General features: G+C 55.5%; 1 protein-coding gene across 1 annotated transcript in view; it reads left to right on the forward strand.

Moving 5' to 3' along the window:
* The window catches only part of RAB11FIP5 (RAB11 family interacting protein 5), a 36,683-nt gene extending 20,452 nt beyond the window's left edge, over positions 1–16,231 (forward strand). Inside the window, exons 4-5 of the mRNA XM_062619988.1 lie at positions 14,720–14,903; positions 15,950–16,231. Coding sequence (XP_062475972.1) covers positions 14,720–14,903; positions 15,950–16,159 — 394 coding nt within the window. The 3' untranslated portion in view covers positions 16,160–16,231. The remainder of the gene's footprint in view (positions 1–14,719; positions 14,904–15,949) is intronic.
* Positions 16,232–21,232: the final 5,001 nt, after the last annotated feature.

The following is a 21,232-nucleotide window of genomic DNA, read 5'->3' on the forward strand; positions in this document are numbered from 1 at the left end:
CTATAGGAGGAACTTGGATGAGCTGTGAGACAGCAGCTCCTCCAGCTGGGGTTTTCTCTCCCCAGAATAGGAATTGCTTTGAAGCAGCGCGGGCTGCAGGGAACAAATTCACAGAGGCCCCTTTTGGAGCGTTTCTAAACAGCTGAATGGGCTTTAATTGCAGTTTGCAGATTGAAAATGGGAAGTAATGAGCTTAAACTGCAGCCTGGAGAAGAGAAGGCTCCTGAAGGGGAGACCTGAGAGCAGCTCCAGTGCCTAAAGGGGCTGCAGGAAAGCTGGAGAGGGGCTTGGGACAAGGGCCTGTAGGGCCAGGCCAAGGGGAATGGCTTGAACCTGCCCGAGGGGAGACTGAGATGAGCTCTTAGGCAGAAGCTCTTCCCTGTGAGGGTGCTGAGGCGCTGGCACAGGGTGCCCAGAGAAGCTGTGCCTGCCCCATCCCTGGCAGTGCTCAAGGCCAGGTTGGACACAGGGGCTTGGAGCAAGCTGCTCTAGTGGAAGGGGTCCCTGCCCGTGGCAGGGGTTGGGACTGGGTGAGCTTTAAGGTCCCTTCCAACACAAACCATTCCATGATTAAAAGAAAGCCAATGATGCTTGGGGGTGCGCAGCTGAAGCCAGAAGGGGAATCTCAAGAGCTTTACTTCAAGTTGGGCTGGTTTGTTACCCTTGCAGAGCTCATGAGCAATAACAGCCCAGGATCTTGATGCTTTCCCCCATACGGCCCAGGCTGGGTGGTGGGAGATGGTGCCTGAGTCTCATTTGATGCAGAAAAGGCCTTTCCACCATCCCAGGGAGATGCACTTCTCTGGTCTGGCTTCCCTGGGTCTTCATTTCTCTGACCATGAATTCCACCACTGTTGCTCATTCTAATTGTGCACAGCTCTTGTGTGGTTTTAGTCTCCTTCCTCACACGGAATGATCTCATGGAGCACGCCACTGATGCAAGGCAAAGCTGTTGAAGAGCTTTTGAGGTCTTGCTGGTGTCAGGTTGAATGTGTGGTCTGGTACCATCAACTGTAGGATCAAATGTGCGTGGTCTCTCGAGCATGCATTGGGCACCCAGCTGTGGATGTCCACCTGCATCTGGAGCAGCTGTTCAGTGCCTTCTAGAGCTGGAGGTGGATCATAGCCTGGATGAGGAGAGGCTGAGGGAGATGGGACTGTTCAGCCTGGAGAGAAGAAGGCTCATGGAGCCCTTGTCATCATGGTCCAGTATTTAAAGGGTGGCTGCAAAGAAGATGGAGACTCCTTTTGGACAAGGAATCCCATAGAAAACAGAAGGGGTGATGGGCACAAGTTACTGCTGGAGAGATTCCAGCTGAACACAAGAGGGAAAATGTTTCCCACTGAGAGCAACCATTGGAATAATCTCCCCAGGGCAGTGGTGGCTCCCCAGCGTTGGACACTGTTAAGACTTCGCTGCACAGGGTGCTGGGACATCCAGTGTAGGTCATGCTGTGCCTGGAAAGATTGGAGCCGATGATCCCTGAGGTCCCTTCCACTGGGATTCCAGGATTCCATGTGAACCTTTGCTTTGTAGAGAGAGCAGCTTCTGCATGAAGCAGTTTTAAGCCTTTAATTTACCTGCAGAAGGGATTTTCCCCTCTTGCTCTCCTCCTTCTGGAACCTTCAGCCCTGCAGCTCCTACCAGCTGAGCCAGCAGCGTTCCCTCCGCTCTTTGCCCACTGGATAGGTCAGGTTTTACCCGGAGCCAAAGGGATGGAGACAACCTCAAAAGCAGACACCATTGTGGGGCCAGAAAGCTCAACCTGTCATTAGTGAAAAGCTCTGTAATTAGAAGGCTGCTTTACAAAGCTCAGCTTGAAATGAGCCTCCAGCTAAGCCAAGTCTTGCACCTCTTGCAAAACCAGACCCTGTCTAAAAGCAGGAAGGTTCCAGGTTAACTTCTGCTTTCCAAAGAGCTTTGCTCTTCTCCTTATGGGCAGGGTTTTGCTGAGCCATCAGCAGCACTTATTTACAGCTGGTTACTCATTGCCTACACAAGGAAGGAGGTCCCAAAGGCTCTGCTTTGCTAAAGCCACCAGGCTTTGATACTGGCTGGAATGGAAGCGGTAGGAAGATGGTGTTTGCTCTTTGGAGCCCTGAATAAAAGGCTCTTTGGGGTTTGTTGTTCTGAAGGTTGTGTGGTCCAGGGCTGTGTGTGAGGAAGGAGCTCAGCAGGTTCAGCTGAGCCTAAAACAATTGGTTTCACTGTTTTCAGGGTTTCCTCCAGTGTTATCAGAGCTCCACAGGGCCCGCTCCCTGCGGGGTGAATCGGGATGATAAAGGGAGGCTGCATCTCAGGCTTGGCAATAGGAGAAATTGTGCTTTCTCCTGTACAAACAACAGCACTGGTGCTGTTTGCAGGTTAAAAACCTTCTCTTGACAGGCTGAGAGAGCTGGGCTGGGGCAGCTGGAGGAGACAAGGCTCCTGAAGGGGAGACCTGAGAGCAGCTCCAGTGCCTAAAGGGGCTGCAGGAAAGCTGGAGAGGGGCTTGGGACAAGGGATGTAGGGCCAGGCCAAGGGGAATGGCTTTAACCTGCCAGAGGGGAGACTGAGATGAGCTCTTAGGCAGAAGCTCTTCCCTGGGAGGGTGCTGAGGCGCTGGCACAGGGTGCCCAGAGAAGCTGTGGCTGCCCCATCCCTGGCAGTGTTCAAGGCCAGGTTGGACGCAGGGGCTTGGAGCAAGCTGCTCTAGTGGAAGGGGTCCCTGCCCGTGGCAGGGGTTGGGAATGCAGGAGCTTTAAGCTTCCTTCCAACACAAACCAGGCTGAGATCCTATGGAAAGCAGGTTCTGGGGTTTGCACCTACCTGGGCTCCCACTTAGAATCACAGAACAGTTAGGGTTGGAAAGGACCTTAAGATCATCCAGTTCCAACCCCCTGCCATGGGCAGGGACACCTCACACTAAACCATATCACCCAAGGCCTCTGTCCAACCTGGCCTTGAACACCGCCAGGGATGGAGCATTCACAACCTCCCTGGGCAACCCATTCCAGTGCCTCAGCACCCTCACAGGAAAGAACTTCCCAGTTCCTATCTCTGCTATTTATGTATTTATCCTTGTGGTTTTGGGGCCACATCTATAAAGCAGGACTGGTTCATTCTAATTGGGTTGATGGGCAGTTGAGGACCAAGGGGCAAGCAAAGCCCTACAGCCACTCCTCTCACCTCCAGAATTCCTATTTAAAAGCAGCATTTGCTTTTGTCCTCTGCCTCCTTCCCACCCTGTCCAAAAATGTCCTGGACTGCCGTAGCCTATCCCAGCCCTTTCCACACCAAGCCGATGGGAGGAAATGCCTGATCCCTGCCAGGCTTTGAAGCTGTTCTTGGGGCCTCCAGCCCCCTGATCCTGCTGGTTTCCCACCTCAGCCCTTGCTCCTTGCTGGTCCACAGGGCAATGGTGCCAAAAGCAGCTTGTGAGTGGCATGGTTCATTGTGGGGTGTCCCTGCCTGTGGCAGGGGGCTGGAACTGGATGATCTCAAGGTGTTTTCCAACCCACACCAGGCTGGAATTTTATGCTCCAGCCCTCCTAGGAGGGATTTTCCTCTTGAGCTTCAGTGCAGTTCTTAACCTCAGCTTATTCTTGCTGGACTTGAGCCTTGCCCTCCCCAGACCTTGGCATTTGAGCACATTCCCTTTATCTCCATGGTGCAGCCTAACCCATCCTGTTGCAGATGGGCTGTGATGGCTGGGGACCATGCCCTGTGCCTGCAGGGTGTTTGCTTTCAGCCTGGAATCCAGGCTGCAATCCATAGGGGAAAACCCCTGCATTGAACAAGCTGTTTCCAATAGACTTTTCCATCGGGGGGTTGCTCAGCAAGATTTCTTCTCTCTGTTTTCAATGCTGAAGAGGCTAAACCATGCCTGTGAAGTGCTGCCAAACCCAGAAATGAGGGCAGAAAGGTACCAGCTATTTATTTTGGCTGGCAGAGCTGTGTGCTGGGCTATGGGAAGAGGAGGAGGAGGAGGAGGAGGGTGAGTCAGCGTTTGAATGCAGCAAAGATCATCTCCCATCAGGCTGCTGCAGGCGGAGGTTTCCCTCTAGAGGAATTCACCGTCCTCAGCTCCTGGTTTTCCTCAGCATCCTTCAGCAGGGAGGGGAGACTCAACGTAAGAAGGACCTGGAGCTGTTGGAGCAAGTCCAGAGGTGGCCATGAGGGTGATCAGGGGCTGGAGCACCTCCTGTATGAAGACAGGCTGAGAACATTGGGGCTGTTCAGCCTGGAGAAGAGAAGCTGCGTGGAGACCTCAGAGCAGCTTCCAGTGTCTGAAGGGGGCTACAAGGATGCTGGAGAGGGACTCTTCATCAGGGACTGTAGTGACAGGACAAGGGGTGATGGGTTCAAACTGAAACAGGGGAAGTTCAGGTTGGAGATAAGAAGTTCTTTACTGTGAGGGTGCTGAGGCGCTGGCACAGGGTGCCCAGAGAAGCTGTGGCTGCCCCATCCCTGGCAGTGTTCAAGGCCAGGTTGGACACAGGGGCTTGGAGCAAGCTGCTCTAGTGGAAGGTGACCCTGCCCATCACAGCATGCATGGACGGGTTGGCTCCAAGCAGAGCTGGTCCTTCAGGGCCAGTTTGTGCCTTAAGATCCATCACCTTCTCCATCACCTGCTTCCATTGCTTGTCCTGGAGATGTTCTGTGCTCACTGGGAGCTCAAAACACCCAGGAAGAGCTGGGAAGCTCCGAGTTACCTTCTGTGGAGGCACGTGCCCAGAGAGGACATGGAGCCGCAGCAGAGCATGGATGGACTCTGTGGGGACTGGGGTGGATGCTTGACCATGGCCACCACTGCTGTGTAGTGACTGCAGGAGAGGTCACCCAGGAGCTCTGTCTGCCACAGCACCAAGTGTGCTGCAGGTCTGGGGGGAAAGGATGGTTTTTATGGGTGTTTTGGTGCTTGAATTGCCAGTTCTGCCCAGTAGTTTCTGGTGTGGTGTCTGATGGGCGCTGGAGTTGAGCTTCAGCCACTTTCTGTGTTTGTTACCTACCTGAAAACTGGGATGGAGGGACTCTGGTGGCATTCATTGCACAGGCAAGCACTTTTGCAAGGTAGCTGCTTGGAAGGTGATGTGTGAGGGGGGCTGTGAAGCTGGCAGGAGCAGGGAGGAGGGGGTCCTGCCACCCTGCTGCAGTGAGCACGGGCTCCTCCCCATCCGTGCATCACTCATGGTCCAGGGCATGGGCAGCACGTAACCTGCCTGCTGTGAGACATTGAGGTGCTGGAGCAGGGCCAGAGAAGGGCACTGGAGGTGGTGCAGGGCCTGGAGCCCAAGTGTGATGGGGAAGGGCTGAGGGAGCTGGGGGGTTCAGTGTGGAGAAGAGAAGGCTCAGGGGGGACCTGATGGCTCCCTACAAGTGCCTGAGAGGAGGATGGAGCCAGGAGGGGCTGGGCTCTGCTCCCAAGGAACAAGGGATGGGACAAGAGGAACCGGCCTCAAGCTGCACCAGGGGAAGTTTAGATGGAGCTGAGGAACAATTCCTGCCCCAGAGGGTGCTCAGGCATTGGAACAGGCTGCCCAGGGCAGGGCTGCAGGCACCGTCCCTGCAAGTGTTCACACAGCGTGGAGATGAGGCCTCAGTGCCATGGGGCAGTGGTGGCCTTGGCAGTGCTGGGGAATGGTTGGACTGAATGAGCTTAAAGGGCTTTTCCAGGCTGGTTGATTCCCTGATTCCATGGTTCTGTGCTGCACCTTCACACATCCTCAGCTTCTGCCTCAAGATGGCATTTCTGAGCTTTAAAAAGTGTCTGAGGCTTTTGTGCATCCTTATGACAAATGAACACGGTTTTCCAGGCAACTTTCTCATTTGACAACGCATTGACCAGGATCTTCCAGTGCTGCCTGTGATCCCCACCGGCAGCTCGGCTGAGGCAGGGAATGCCATGGTGCATCCCTAGGGCCATTCCTTCATTCCTTCCTCATTAATCTTCGCCATGCGCAGTGCTGGCTGGTGCATGTCCGTGTTTCTCCCAGTCCAAGGTTGGGGGCTCTGTGATGCCCAGCTGTGGTGGCTGATGCAGGAGGTGATCCCATTGACTCAGTTTGGGGGCAGCTCAGTCCTGGTGCTGGCTGTTCCCATCCTGGCATTGGGATTGCTCCTGGTAGGGGTGAGTGAAGGGGACGGGGGCTCAGGAGGAGGGAATGTGGTATCAGAGCGCTGGCTGGGACATGGGGTGTCCCCACCACGATGTGAAAACCACCAAGATGATGATCCCGAACCTGGTGAGTTCCCCATGGGGGTGATGCACATTGCCAGAGGAGATCCCAAAGGAAGATCAGTGAATCCCAAAGCAAGGTCACTGTAGTCCCTCTTGGAAAGGCTGCAGGGAACTGGCTGCCTGACATGGGGTGAGGTACAGGAGGATGTGCAGTGTGAATCTGACGTGTGCTGGATCCCTTCCTCCTCCTTGGGGTCCTCCATGGGGTTTCAGGCCAGAAGTGGTGGGATGAAGGGGATGTGGGGACACTGGGCAGAGGCAGGAGCGGATCCAGGGCCGCATCTTGGCCATGTGCTCCCTCCTGCTTGGTTGCCCTCCCCTCCCTCCCGTGCCAGAGGGAGCACCACGTCTGCTGTCTCCCTGATGTGCTGGCAGACAGGTAATGAAGCACTGGGATAAGCTGGGAAAGACTCACTCCTGGGTGCTCTTCCTGGCTCAATAATCCCGATCCAAGAGCCCATCCCGGCTCCTTGTGCACAACTTGCCCTTGGTACGCAGCGAAACCCCTGAGCCCAGTCCTTGGGCTGCAGGAGGTGGGAAAACCTCCTGGCTCCTGAGTCCTGGGGCTTGCTAAGGTAGGAAGGGGAAGTGTGGAGGACGTCTAGAAGAAGGGCTGCCCTCTCTTGTGTGTCGTGCATGCCCTTTCCATGCCTTGACTCCATAATCATTGCTCTGCCTAACCGGAGAGACGAGAACGTATTTGATCATTGCATTGCTTTGGAGTGTGTGTGGTGTGTGCTTACAGCTCTGTCACAGCATTAACCAGGAGGACTCTTTTGTCTTCCCTCCACAGCCTGGAAGTGTCTCCTCAGGTAGAAACCAGCTCAGATGCTCCTTCTCCTTTTCCTCCCTGCTCCCCTGCCCAGTTTCCTCCTGCTGCCGTAGCCCATCTCGCTAGCATGCCAAGCACTAACCTCTCTCCCGCTCTTGGAGACGGTCAATCCGGATGCTTGTCCCCTACCAACCCATTCCTGAACTCCCTGCAGAGCAATCCCTTCTTTGAGGACCTCCTCGCTGACCAGGTACTAAATTCTCCTTCACCTACTCGCTTTCTCTCTAGTTTCCCGGCTGGGCCGCGCGCTGCTCCAGAGGTCGCTGGGAGCTTTTATTCCTCTGAGGATTCCAGTCCCTCTGCCTCCCTAAGACATAAAGACCCAGAGAGGGAGTCTCCAGCCCCAAGCGTTGGTGTCCCCGTTCCAGAAACAACTCCCCCATCACAAGGAGCCCTTCCTCCTCCGGACAAGAAACCCGCTGTGCCTCCTCCCCTCTCGGAGTGGGACGAGACCTTCGATGCCTTTGCGACCAGCAGGCTCAAACCGGAGCTGAAGAAGGAGAACTTCTTTGCCTCGGTGGCAGCAGAGGGCATGGCTTTCATCGATGATCCTGGTGCAGCCAGCCCCACGGAGAGATCAGTGGAGCCACCTCAGGAGAAGGGGACAAAGGTGTTTGAAAAGGCTGATGCGCAGATCAGCACTGAGATACCCGCGACTCTACGGGCTTGGACCAACTTCTCGGGGTTAGACGTGGGGGCAAACCTGGTGAGCACAACCCAGGAAGCCACCGTGATAGAGGACGTGCTGAGCCCCGTGTCTGTGGGGTCCATGGGGAGGAGGAGGAAAAGCAGCACTCCTACAGTGTGGACGACCACGTTTGCCTCGGGAAACCCAGGGGAGAAAGAGGCTTCAACACCACTGAGTGCTCCCGACAGCGTTAGGGAGGAAGGGGACAGCAATGAGGAGGACCCCTCTAGTGCAGGGACAAACGGCTGGATGACCATAGCCACCGAAACCACCCCTGACCCATCAGAGAGCACCCAGAGCGTGGCAGGGCAGGAGCACGTGGGTCAGGAGAGCACCTTCAGCTCACGTCCGGCCTTCCTCAGCGAGGGCACCTTCGAGGCCAAGAGCAGCTCCCGTGCCGCCGCTTGCGTGCTGCCCAGAAGCACCTTCAGCCCCGAGCTGCCCTGCGAGCCCCTCGTAGGCAGCAACGTAGTGGCCGTGCCCCCACGGGTGCTCCCAGATGTGGCCCCACGACGGTTCCCTGTGGTCCCCGAGCCCGGGATGGAGCCTCAGGGTGCTGGTGGCCAGGAGGACGCGTTCGACATCCGGACATCGGTGTACCGGCTCCAGGCCAGCATGAGGCTGGAGGCCAGCGACAGCCGGGTGAGGCTCAGCTCTGACGTGCGGGAGAGGCAGGTTGTCCTCTCTCCATGGACAGGTAGCCAAGAGGAGGAGGAGATGGTGGCCAGCTCCACCGTGCCACCACCCAAACCCCCGAGGTGGTTCGCAGCCATGGGAGGTGGAGGGGATGGCGAGGAGGAAGACGCTTGCAACCCACAGCAAGGGGGTGAGGAGCAACGGGAAGAGGTGGAGGGCCCAAAGGCAGAGGTGGAGCTGCCGAGGAGCTGTCTGAGCAGCGAGCCCTCTGCCCCGGCATCTCCCACAGTGGGAGTGGATGTAGCTGGGAGCGAGTTCCCCGTCTCCAGAGATGTGGAATCTGCCCCTGTGGACTCAGCAGCTCATTTGGAGGTGAGAGCTCATGAGCTGTCAAAAGGTGACACCTCTTTGAGGGAAGAGCCATCAGAGATGAATGAGACACACGCAGCTGAGCACTTCGAGACCTGCCCGTCAGAGTTCTCCCTGGATGGATTAGGCCAGTCATGTTTATCCCCTCTGATGGGGACCGAGTGGGAGATGGTCTCCAACCAGGAGCCATTCCCTGAGGACCTCAGTACATCAAGACTAAACCCACCTTCCAAGCTAGACCTGGCCCAGCAGGAAACCTTCTGGACAGCTCTGGAAGAGCAGGAAGCAGCCGGTCACCCCGTGGGTCTCAGCTCAGCACCACGACCCCAAAGGTTAGCGCATGGGGAGAGCCCACCGCAGCCAGAGCTGGTCCAGGGTGATGGTGAGGGGCAGCAGGAGCTGGTGGCCGGCCCCATGGGGCAAGCAGGAGGCCAGGGCGAGCCGTGTCAGCCCATGGCAGTGGCTGTTCCTCCCCGGGAGGCAGAGCAGGGCAGCCCCACAACCAGCCAGCCCGGGATAGACTTCAAGAAGGCTGATCTCTGGAAGGCAGCAGGGGCAGAGGAGAGGCACAAAGAGGATGCTTCAACCCCGAGAAACCCCTTTGCTCCAGCCCTCAGCCCGAACCCCCCAACCAACCCCTTTGTGGAGAAGCCACCAGAGCCCATCCCTGTCCAACCTGTGCTGCCCGAAAGGTTTGCTCAGGGAGGCTCCAGCTTCTCCAGCTTCCAAGAGGAAGCTCTTGGGCAAGGCTTCCCCACTAACCTCCCTAGGGATGTGCTAGGCCAACCCTTCCTGCATGACCACCAGCCCTTGGCCTTCTCCACCCCTTTCCTCGTGGCTGCAACTAACCCAGAGCAGTTTGACTTCCCTTGCCCCTGCCCTGCCGCCACCAGCCGCGCAGCCGCCCAGCCCTGCCCTATGCCACAGCCCGGGGACACACAAGCTTCAGCGCTCCTGGTTTTGCCCAGGGAGACACAGCCAGCTGAGAAGCCCTTTTTCCAGCAGATTTCCAGGTGAGCATTCCGGGGAAGGCGAAGGGATGTTGTGTTTGGTAGACGTGAACCCTGTCTCCCATCTGCTCTTAGCAACGGGGTTGGTAAGTGGATCCCTCAGCAGCCGCCTCCAAGGAGGATGCTCCGTGTGTTGTTGCTGCAGGGACTCTTCCCTCACCTTCCCATGGTCCCAGAGAGTCCAGGCTTGAGCAGCTTGAAGCTTTGGCTTTCTTGGATCATGAGGAATGGCCGCTGGTGTCCTGTGTTTGCCCTGACGTAGGGTAAATGGTTTGATGCATCCAAGACCTGCCCCAGCTGAAAGCGCAGCAGAATTGCATCCGCATTGCACTCAATGCTAAGTTTGGCTCCATCATCTTCCCTGTGCTTGCAATAGGTGCCTTTTCCATGTCTGCCAGGAGAGCTTCCAGCTGTTAATGCTCTCATGAGTTCCTTCATGGCATGTGCACAGCTCCTGCCCCTTCCCTTCTCATTCAGCTTTGGTTTCTTTCCTTTTTAAACGACCATCAGGGACTAAAAACCTTCTTCCTTCCATAGCCAAAAGTGGTGTCACCAGGGCGGTGGCAGATGCTGATCTCCCCTTCCTCCTGCAGAGATGCCCACTGGTTATGAAGCCACGGGATTTAGCCCTAAGGATAATGGGAATGGGAAGGGGGGTATTGCAGTGGTGCATCAAGGAAGGAAAGGGCTCTTCCTCCTCCCGGGTCAGCTTTGGGCTGTAGAAATGCCATGAGGAAGATGCTGGGTTGAGGGTGAGGGCTCTTGCTGTGTCCTTCAGTTCATCGAGTTCTCTTGGTGCACCTTCCCCTGGTCTGCCTGGGCAGAAGATGGGTCATGGGTTCTGCACAGAGCATCAGGGATCAAGCTCTTGTGGTTTCCATGGGGACCTACATGGGTCTTCTGGCAGGGATTTATTTGGTCGGCCTCACTCCTGCTGCAGAGGCAAATGGAGCTTGATGGGGCCACTGAGATGATAAAATCCCACCTGGCCCAAGAGTAGCACTGGTCATGGGCCTGGGGAGGGAGGCAGGAGATGGGCACAGCAGAACGTAGCTGAGCTCCAGCTCTTCTGCATGGGGATCCCTCCTTGGCTTGAGTGGGGATTTGATGTCCTCGGGAGCAAAGAGCAGCACGAGCTGGAGCTGGGAGCTGGTTTGGGTTTTTATCCCTTCATGGAGGCCAGATCCTCAAATCATTCCTAATTGGATTGTTCATCCCCCAACAGATAACCTTGGTCACAATTTGCGGGTAGAGATGGAAAGAGAAGTGTCCTGCAGTCCCAAAGGGTAGATTTAGGCAACGAGCGTAGTCCCAGGACACTCCATGTGGATGGTGCATGATGGTACATGCTCACAGTCATCCTTGGGATTGACTGCATCCATCCACGTCCTGACTGCCTCGTGGGAGGAAAAGTGGGCTTGGATCTAAGAGCCGGTCGTTGTGTCCGTGCTGGCCTCTGTGCTGGTGCCTGTCTGAGAAGGCCTCGAACATCCCTGCTCTGGTTGCTCTGCCTGTAAACCATGGATGGTTCGGATTCTTGCTGCTGGGACTGAAGAACCTTTGAAGGAGGCACCTTTGAGGAGTTTCTATGGTCCCTGTGGAAGGCTCAGGTCCTGCACTGCTTTGTAAGGCTGGGGAGAGGTGACTAATTGTCATAGGGGAGAGAGGAAAGCTGGAAGGGCCCTTTTCCAGGTTTGCCTTTCCTCAAGGAATCTCCTTAGTAAGATGCTCAGTGGCAATGTAGACAAAGAAAAGATACGGTAGAAGTAAGGTGGAAGGAAAAAGGAAAGACTTAGACTGGACATTAAGGCTCAGCTGGGACAAAAGTGAGATAGAGGAGCTGGTACCGGCATTGGTATGGATAGCTGGTGTGGATTGTTGGGAATCTGGTGTGCTGGGGGTCCATGCCCCCCTTTGGAGGGATGGAAACTCCTGCAGGGTCCCATGTCCTCTTCCCAAGTGGCCAGAGGGCCCTGAGCTGATCTCATCCAAGATGGCAAGTCAAGACTGACACCAGCAGCTCCTGCCTGGTTTGGGTGGGACACGGCTTGTTCACAGGGAGCTGGGAGGCTGGAACAGCTTCTGGTGGGCTGGATGTGAAGATGGAGCCAGGGAAATCAGCATCCGGAAGAGCACGTGGTGGGATTGTGTTTGCAGGTCCTGTGGTGAGGGAGGGCTCCCACCACGGAAGTGTTGCTGCCCGGTTGATGTGGGTGCTCAGAGCATCAGCTGCAGCACTCGGGTGTGTGGAGGATCCCCTTTCTGCTCTTTGGGGAAGGGAGGGATGGTGCCTTCACCACTGGGAAGGTGTCTCTGGTACAGGTGGGACCTAATGGACAGCCCATGGCAGTGCGTGGGGGGCTCCACTGCCTTGGAGCAGTTGGGCAGCTCCTTAAGTGATGGGGAACTGTGGTTGTGTGCCTGAGGCAGCATCATATGGCACTTGTAAGAGGCAGGATTGGGAATGTCAGAGGTGCCAAGGAAAGATCAGCACATGCTGCTTTGGGCCTTCCTCTGCTCTGGAGCCAGGCTGAGAGAGCTGGGCTGGAGAAGAGAAGGCTCCTGAAGGGGAGACCTGAGAGCAGCTCCAGTGCCTAAAGGGGCTGCAGGAAAGCTGGAGAGGGGCTTGGGACAAGGGATGTAGGGACAGGCCAAGGGGAATGGCTTGAACCTGCCCGAGGGGAGACTGAGATGAGCTCTTAGGCAGAAGCTCTTCCCTGTGAGGGTGCTGAGGCGCTGGCACAGGGTGCCCAGAGAAGCTGTGGCTGCCCCATCCCTGGCAGTGTTCAAGGGCAGGTTGGACACAGGGGCTTGGAGCAAGCTGCTCTAGTGGAAGGGGTCCCTGCCCGTGGCAGGGGTTGGAGCTGGAGGAGCTTTAAGGTCCCTTCCAACCCAAACCAGGCTGGGATTCTATGACCATTTGGAGCTGCTTGTGTTCTGTCTGGCTGGGATGAGTAGTGCCCCCACTGGTCTCCTTCCTGAACCGTGTGTTTTGAGGAACAGGATTGTTCCCACGGTGGTTTATGGGATCCCTCTCCATCCTTCCATGCTGCTTTGGAGCCCTGGCTCTGTCCATGTGCTTGGGCAGCTGTGGCAAGGTGTGACAAGGACGATCCTTTGGCTTGTTGGAGCTGGTCAGTGGCTTCCACTGCTGTCCTCTCATAGCAAATGGATGACAGGAGGCATCGTGGTTGAAGAGGACTTCAGACGTGCCCTGTCAGCACAAGGAAATACGTCCTGATCCCATCACCATTGACATGGCATGAAGGCACCAGCCTTGAGGACTTGGGCCACCCACCTGATGCCTCATGTGATGAATGAGGCTGGGACAGAGGTGTCATCTCAGTCCTGGAACAGGCTTGAAAGCTTTCAGAGCACATTGAGCACAAGCTGGACTTGAGAGGTGTCAGTCCCAGCCCAGGAACAGCTTGCACCATCACTGTGGGTGTCAGTCCTCCTCCTCCAGCCCATCCTACCAACACCCTGATGTCCCCATTGTAAAGAGACGCTGTGTGTGCTCACCTTGCTGAGGTTCCCCTTCTCCTGCAGCACTGTTTGGATGCCCAACACTGGGGATTATCCCTGTGCTGCTGCATCTGGTGGGAGCAGAGGCTTTGTAGAGCTCCTGGTGGATTTTACAACGGAGCTGATGCAGGGTCTGGAGCCCAAGTGTGATGGGGAAGGGCTGAGGGAGCTGGGGGGTTCAGTGTGGAGAAGAGAAGGCTCAGGGGGGACCTGATGGCTCCCTACAAGTGCCTGACAGGAGGATGGAGCCAGGAGGGGCTGGGCTCTGCTGCCAAGGAACAAGGGATGGGACAAGAGGAACCGGCCTCAAGCTGCCCCAGGGCAGGTTTAGATGGAGCTGAGGAACAATTCCTGCCCCAGAGGGTGCTCAGGCATTGGAACAGGCTGCCCAGGGCAGGGCTGCAGGCACCGTCCCTGCAAGTGTTCACACAGCGTGGAGACGAGGCCTCAGTGCCATGGGGCAGTGGTGGCCTTGGCAGTGCTGGGAATGGTTGGACTGGATGAGCTTAAAGGGCTTTTCCAGCCTGGTTGATTCCGTGATTCTATTCTATGATTCATCCTGAGGTCTGTGTATTCCTTGCAGGACAGCAGCATCAGGTCACTTCTCTTTCCATCACACTGAAAAGCAAAAGGACTTCGATTAAGTCCAGAAACAATCTTCTGGGTGAAGAATGAGGCCAAAATAACTGAAGCTGTAATTCCTTCTCAGGTGACAGAGAAGGTGCCCTCAGACACAGCCTCCTCCCTCTCCCTTTCGGCTGGTGGAAGGGGACAAATTCAGTGGTGTCTTCAGGCAGGTGGAGGCCAGCTCTTGGGCTGAGGCAGTTCAGGAGCATCCCTGAAGCATCAGTGGTGACCCCAGACTCTAAGCTGAGGGCTCCTGGCCCCCAAACCCCCCCTCTGGGCAGTGGATGTAGCAGCCTCTGATGACATTGGACCTGGGTTGAACTTCCCCTATGGTACCAGTGCCTGGTGGGAGTTTTGACCCACAGGACTCAGCATGGACTGAGCAGCAGAGGTGTGGGCACAGGGCTCTGTTCCCTATCTCAGCCAAACACACATGTCCTGGGGCTGCTTATCTCACCTCTGGGTGGAAATGGTGCTGGAGAGCACTGCGAGCTGCCTGCTCTGCAGGACATGGGCTCTCCTCAGAGCCGCTGAGCTGTGTGGAGCTCATTAAATGTCATAAGTGGGTCCCATCCCCATAAAAACTGTGGCTGCCCCATCCCTGGCAGTGTTCAAGGCCAGGTTGGACACAGGGGCTTGGAGCAAGTTGCCCTAGTGGAAGGGGTCCCTGCCCATGGCAGGGGTTGGAGCTGGAGGAGCTTTAAGCTCCCTTCCAACACAAACCATCGGTCAAGAACCCCAGGGAGAGCTCAGTGTTGCTCCCCATCCTGGGGAGGGGGGTTCAACTGTCCAACCTCCTTGTTCTCCTTAGTCCTCACCCAGTGAAACCCATCAGCGCTGCCCTGCAGGAGGTCTCCAGTGAGAAGAAGCAGCAGCACAGGTCCAGCCTGACCACTGCTCTGAGCAATGGGCTGGAGAAGCTGAAGACGGTCACCACGAGCAGCGTCCAGCCTGTGGCCCCGTCCTCCCACCCGGAGAAGGCAGACACCAAGAAGGTAGGAACATCCCTCTGAGGTGAGAGCTGCGTTCCCTCCTCCTCCAGATGTTCTGTGGCTGGTGTGGGAGGAGGTAGAACTGGGTCCTGCCACCGTGGGAGCAGAGCCCTGTCTGTTAACCCTGACACCCTCAGTCCTGGTTGCCTTCCTCCATGGCCTGGTCTCTGGACCTTCTCACCCTCTTGTTCTCCCATTGCTTGCTTTGGCTTGGGGTTTTTGTTGTACAGGGTGTGAGCCAATGCCAGGTTATCCACAGAGATGAGAGGATAGGATGGGATGGGATAAGTGCTTGATGAAAGGCCTGAAGGCAGAGGGGAAAGTTCTTCTGGAGCCTTGCTCCTGCCTCTTGCCTGCTGCATCCCATACACTGGCATGGTGAGGCAAGGAAAACACCCATGTGAGATGTCTGAGGGCACAGTGTCAGGGGGTGCCTTCTCTTCCTTTCTTGTCCTCCTTCTCCTCCTTTCTTGTCCTCTTTCTCCTCCTTTCTTGTCCTCCTTCTCCTCCTTTCTTGTCCTCCTTCTCCTCCTTTCTTCTTCTCCTCCTCCTTCTCCACTGCTGCTGTTTGCCTCCCCAACCTGACCTGTAAAACGCTGCTGCTGGGGCTCACCTGAGTGGAAGGACAGGTACAACCTCTGTGCCCATAAAGCCCTTTCTGGTTCCACAGGTAGTTCATGTTACGGGTTAGGAGTATCTCACCTTATCTGGGATGAGGTCTGTCTGGGTCCTGCTCCGCTGTGCTGCTCCAGCCTGTCTGGAAACCTGGATCCCCAGGAGCCCTCATCCTCTGGGAGCTCCTGAAGGGGTTTTTCAGCTCTTAATTCTCTTTTCCTGCTACTGGAGGACTGAGGAGAGTGGAAGCCCCAGAAAGGGGATAGCTGATGGCAGGTCTCACACCAAGGGAATGGGCTCTGTTGTGCTCCCACCTTTAGCTTGTAACTGTTGGGGGACAGGGGTTTCATTTGATTTAAGGTCCTTTCCAACCCAAACCATTCCATGATAGGATTCTATGACTCACTGAATGTTCCTCTTGGTTTCTGCCACAGGATCCCACCGTTCTGGACCAATCAGCCAAGTATTATCACTTGACCCACGATGAACTCATCGAGCTCCTGCTGCAGAAGGAGAAGGAGCTGAGCAAGAAGGAGGAGCACATCCATGAACTGGAGAACTACATTGACCAGCTGCTGGTCCGCATCATGGAACAGTCCCCAACGCTCCTCCAGATCCCACTGGGAGAAAACAAGACCAAGTAACCTCTCCCCAGAGACCAGCACTCCTCCAATAAACACGCTGCAAACATCCCTGCACTCCCCCTCCTCTTCCAAGAGGGCTCCAGTGGCTTCTGTTTGCCAAAGGTTATCTGCTCCTTCCCAGCCCAAGCTTATCCCAGCTCTGGCTCCAGGGAGCTATAGGGTGATGGGCTGTCACCCGCCCTATGGGGAGGAGCAGAGCCCTCCCCATGAGGCTGATGCCTCCTTAGGTTCCTGTTGTTGTGACCGAGCAGCATCTTCTCAGGCGCTCACCTGCCAATGCTTTAAGTGGTCCATGGGCATTTGAGAGCTGGAAACCAACCACCTTGCCCATGTCTTCCTTCTGCTGCTGCTGCTCTTCTGCCCACACTCCTCCATATCTCTTCTCTCAAGTGCTGTATGCTGGCTGATGGATGGTGTTCAACTGGTTGAACATCAGGATGCTTAAGCTCAGTTAGGCTTTATCAGCACATAGGCAACGAGGGGAAGGAGCTACTGTTGGACACCTCTTTCCCTTCCTCTTGTACCCCAAATGAAGAGTCTCCATCTGAAGAGCTGGCTCCAGTGTGCCAACGATATGGGAGGTGCTGCTGGAGTTGGAGGCCACAAGGGACTCAAGCCAATGTCGCTGCCCAACCATGAGTGGTGTTGGTTCCTTTGCTGTGTGATGCCGCCTCAGTTCCTCAGCTCAAAACTCTCCTGTGTCCACAGGAATCACCTTCCACCGCCTGCCCCACCACTGGCTTGGTGGTGTCTTTCTCAGTGCAGCAGGAAACACCATTAGGACTGAAGCTTGTGTGTGGAGATGGGTGTCTGAGCACCCACCACCTCTGTGCATGACACCCTGGGAGGTCAGGCGTGCATCCAGCCCTCGCTGGCAGGTCAGTCATCACCCACCACAGAGCTCCTTCAAGCCACTGCTGGCACCAGACACCTCGCGTTGTACCACATCCACGCTCTGGTGTCAGGTCTCTGGTGGCCTGGGCTCACCCAAAGGACTTAAATGCTTCTTGCTGCTGACTTTTGAGTGGCCATAAGGACATTGGCCTGAGGCTGGTGAGTGATGCTCCTTGCTGCACTGGAGGACAGGGCAGCTTTGGCTTGGAGATGCTGGGGAAGGGTCTAGAGAGGATGTTGCTCCTCTTGTTCTGCCAGGGCTGTGGCTGGAGAAGGTGCCCATGCAGGCAGAGGGTCAGTGGTGTGGGTCTCGAGCTGCTTGGATGTGTGAGGCTCCTTCTCCCTCCTGTACCTCTCCCAGACTTACCAGATTCTTTCAACTCCTTCATATTCTTTCCTCCTTAATTCCTTCCAGTTATACCACGCCATGGAGAACCCGTGCCTTTTGCAGTAGGACAGTAGCAGGCTCTGAGATCCCATTCTCAGCCCAACACATCCCATCTCGGGCAGCTTTCCCTCTGCTCTGCCAGCTCATCTGAGCGAGGTGAGTTTAAGTGCAGGCAGCAGAGCCATCCGACCCCTGTGTGTGGGTCACTTTGGCAGGAGTTCTGCAGGGACAGCAGCTAGGAGGAGGTGACACTGGGGGAAGAGCAGGCCAAGCATTCCAGGACAAACTACAGCTGGATAAAGACTGTTAGGTCATGCTCAAAATCTGAGGTAGGAGAAACAGGCTGTTGGGATGAGAGCTAGCAAGAGAAAGGAGGTTTGGTGTCACTGTCACGGTCATATCTAGTTTGGAGCCCATCATACCAGGAGGAGGATGTGTTAGCTGGGAAGATACTGGCCACGAGCCTCATTCCTACCTGATTTCCTACTGGCTTTGGGCAACAGGAGGAAGCAGTCTGGGCTTTTGCACTTCCCCCATGTCTTTATGCTTCTTCTGCCCTTGTGCAGGGACTTTGCTTCTGGTTTAAGACACGAGGGTCCAAGGGAAGGTGTTTCTCCCAGTGTAGAAAGCACCAGAAACCTCTCTGCCTGTATCATCAAGAAGACCCATGGCCTGAGAACTCAAATCCCTTTCTGGGGGTTCCTCTCATGGAGAAGCTCCCCCTTTGACCTGAAAGTGAGCAGGGAGGAGCTGTGGATAGGTAGAATCCAGCCCAGCAGCGGGAGAGCAGCATGGAATGGGCAGAAGGGCTGGGAGAAGCTGCAGGGATGCTGAGCAGAGAAGGTTTATGTCAGTTGGGAATGAGGAAAGGGAAACCAGAGCTGGATTCTCACCCTAGCTCCCCCCCCCAAACATCTGCTTCCTGGGACTTCTGCATTGTAGGTGCTCCCCACACACAAGTGCCAATGTTGATAAGGATCAAACCGCACCTTTTCCCCTCCTCTTCAGCACGTTCCCCTTCTGCCTTAGCTCGGCCTTTTCTCTCCTCCAAAGCTTGAATGTTTTGCACTTGAATATATAAAGTTCCTTTCAGCAGGGCTGTATTGGGCCCTATCAGCAATATCTGACACCTCCCTCCGAGCAGCACGGTCCCCAAACGTCCCCTGACTGCCTTCTGCCATTGAGGGGAGGCTAAAGCACCCTCACGGTGGCTTGGTGACAGCAGAGCATCTCCAGAGGCCACGGTGGGGCTCTGCATGGGGACCTTGGCACTTGTGCTTAGGAAAAGGTGTCTTGAAGCTGTTCTGTCTTTGTTCTCTGTTTCTCCACTCTGCTGTCCTGCAAACAGGTTTCTTCCCCCCAGCACAGGTTACTCTCTGCATACATAAGTGGCTACACACAACAGCGCTGAAGCCAGTCTGTGTGATGTCTTTGTTAAAACCTCTAAGTTAGCAGAGGGAAATGGTTTGAGGACCTGGATATTCCCTTGTAGAGGGGGGAGATGAGGAAAAGGAGCTCAGTGTCCCAGATCTCCGCGTGTTCTTTGCAAACCCATGGAGGGAACACTCCAGCTCTGGGGCTCACTGAAGCCAGGCAGGGTTTTGGTGGCCCAGCAGCAGCTTCTCCCTGGGTCCATTTCAAGCACAACCATAACATCGCTCTATGGGTTTGCCTCTGGTCTTTCTCTTTCCATGCTCAAGCTGTTCCACGAGGCCTTGGGCAGGGAGCTCTTGCTCCCAGCTCTGCTTTCGCTGCCAGCACATAACTGGGTGTTTTCTGCTCTTAAAACACTCTGGCCAAGTGATTTCTTTATGCCTTGACTGGCCCTTCCAGCCTGGAATCGGGGGCCAGAAGAACCGCGAAGGACCATCCTTCAGCTGGAACAAACCTGAAGGGATGTGGGTGCTGAAGCAACGCGTGGACTCGGCCTTAGGCTGTGTCTGGGAAGAAACCTCCGTGTGTTCTGTGTTGTAAACGTGTGGGGTGGGAGAACACCCCAAAATGGGAGGGAGAAGCGTCGGGGCGGGGGTTGGAGTCGTTGGTTTCCCTGTACTTGATGGAGGCAGGAAGCGGGTTCCGAGTGGTTCCTGTTTTAATCGTTGCAACTGATGTTTCTAAAGAGCTTGTTCTTCTGTTTGAAGCACTTTAAAGAAAAAATAAAAGTTGTTCAAGCTGTTCCTAGAAACTTGTGAGTTATTGACAGCAGCGTCTGTGCTGATGGCGTTTGGACGGGGAGAACATGGCAACAAGGAGGAAGCTCTTCCCTGGGAGAGTGCTGAGGCGCTGGCACAGGGTGCCCAGAGAAGCTGTGGCTGCCCCATCCCTGGCAGTGTTCAAGGCCAGGTTGGACCCAGGGGCTTGGAGCAAGCAAGTGGAAGGGGTCCCTGCCCGTGGTAGGGGTTAGGACTGGAGGAGCTTTAAGGTCCTTTCCAACCCAAACCATTCAATGATTCATCCTCCTGCACACTGCAGTGGGTCTCCGTCCTATTCCCATCCAGCCTGCCTTGAGCACTGCCAGGGATGGAGCAGGGATGAAGAGACCTCATCCTGCATCACAGCCACGAGAGAGAGCGCAGCCTCAGGTGCCTGGTGAGGAAACCAGCTCCATCGGTGCCACCTCTCATGGAACAGGCACCTTGTAACTGCTCATCAAGGGCATGAAGTGTTGAGGGTTCTCACAGCACAGGGCTGGTTCCCAGCCCTTCCCCTCCAGCTCCTCTGCCTTAATCCCACCTTTTCTCCTTCTCCAGGCTACAGCTTCCTTCCTTCCTGCCTTTTCCTTCAGACAAATGAACCCTTTAAGCTTCCTTAAATCACTTCACAGCTCTGACAGAAGAGTTCTGTCAGCTCTAATCCCAGGTTGTTTTTCCTCCAGCTGGATCAGGAGCTCAGCACCTGTCTGGGGGGATCATGTTAACCCTGAGAGCCCGGATGGGAATGTTGGGAATGCTGCTCCATGGGATCAGCGCACTGAACTGTGATCCTCTGAGAGACTATCCAAAGAAAAGGCAGCAGGAAGGTCAGGGGTAGCGTGGGCTCCCCTGCACCCTGCTCCACATGGAGCTCTGTGGGCTGCAGGGGAAGCTCTGGAGCACCTCCTGCCTCCTCCTGCACTCACCTTGTCTCTGCAGGGCTGCTCCTCTCGATGTTCTCACTCCTCTCTCCAGCTGTAGGTGCAGTTTTGTCCTTCTCCTGCTTAAATCCATTATCCCAAAGGTGCTGCCACGTTGCTGATGAGTCCATCTTGGAGCTCGTCGGCATCAGCTCTGTTGGGTATGGGGAAGCTTCCAGCAGCTTCTCACAGAAGCCACCCTGTAGCCTCCTGGTACCAAACCCTTGCACCCAAACTTAGTACATCAGGTCTCCAGAGCCCCTCACTCAATGGTTGGGTGCTTGTTCCCCACCACAATGGGAAGAAACATGCTTGTCAACCAATTGTGAGGAAGCAGCTCCCCCTCCTCCTCCTTCCCCAGCCCAGGAAACAGGAGCTGTCAGTCTCCATGGATCTGGTGAGATTGACATCAGCCAAAGAATTGATATTCTTTCTGGTATTTAACCAAAAAAGTGATAGTCTTATGTCACTCCAAATGGGGTTTGAGATAAACAGATTCTCTCCCCTCTGTTGTTACCAAACATTAAGTGTGTCAACATTAGGGATTGTATCGGTTCCCTGGCTCTGGCTGGGATGGGAGGGAGGGAGATTCCCCCTGTGCGGAGACGGAGGGGTTTGGGATATCATCCTTAGGAAGTGCAGGGATTTGGCTGCGCTGTGAAGTGCAGGATGAAACCTT

Source organism: Pezoporus occidentalis, unplaced genomic scaffold (assembly GCF_034315485.1).
Source record: "Pezoporus occidentalis ecotype Australia unplaced genomic scaffold, CSIRO_AGI_Poc_V1 ctg217, whole genome shotgun sequence".
Taxonomy (NCBI): Eukaryota; Metazoa; Chordata; class Aves; order Psittaciformes; family Psittacidae; genus Pezoporus; species Pezoporus occidentalis.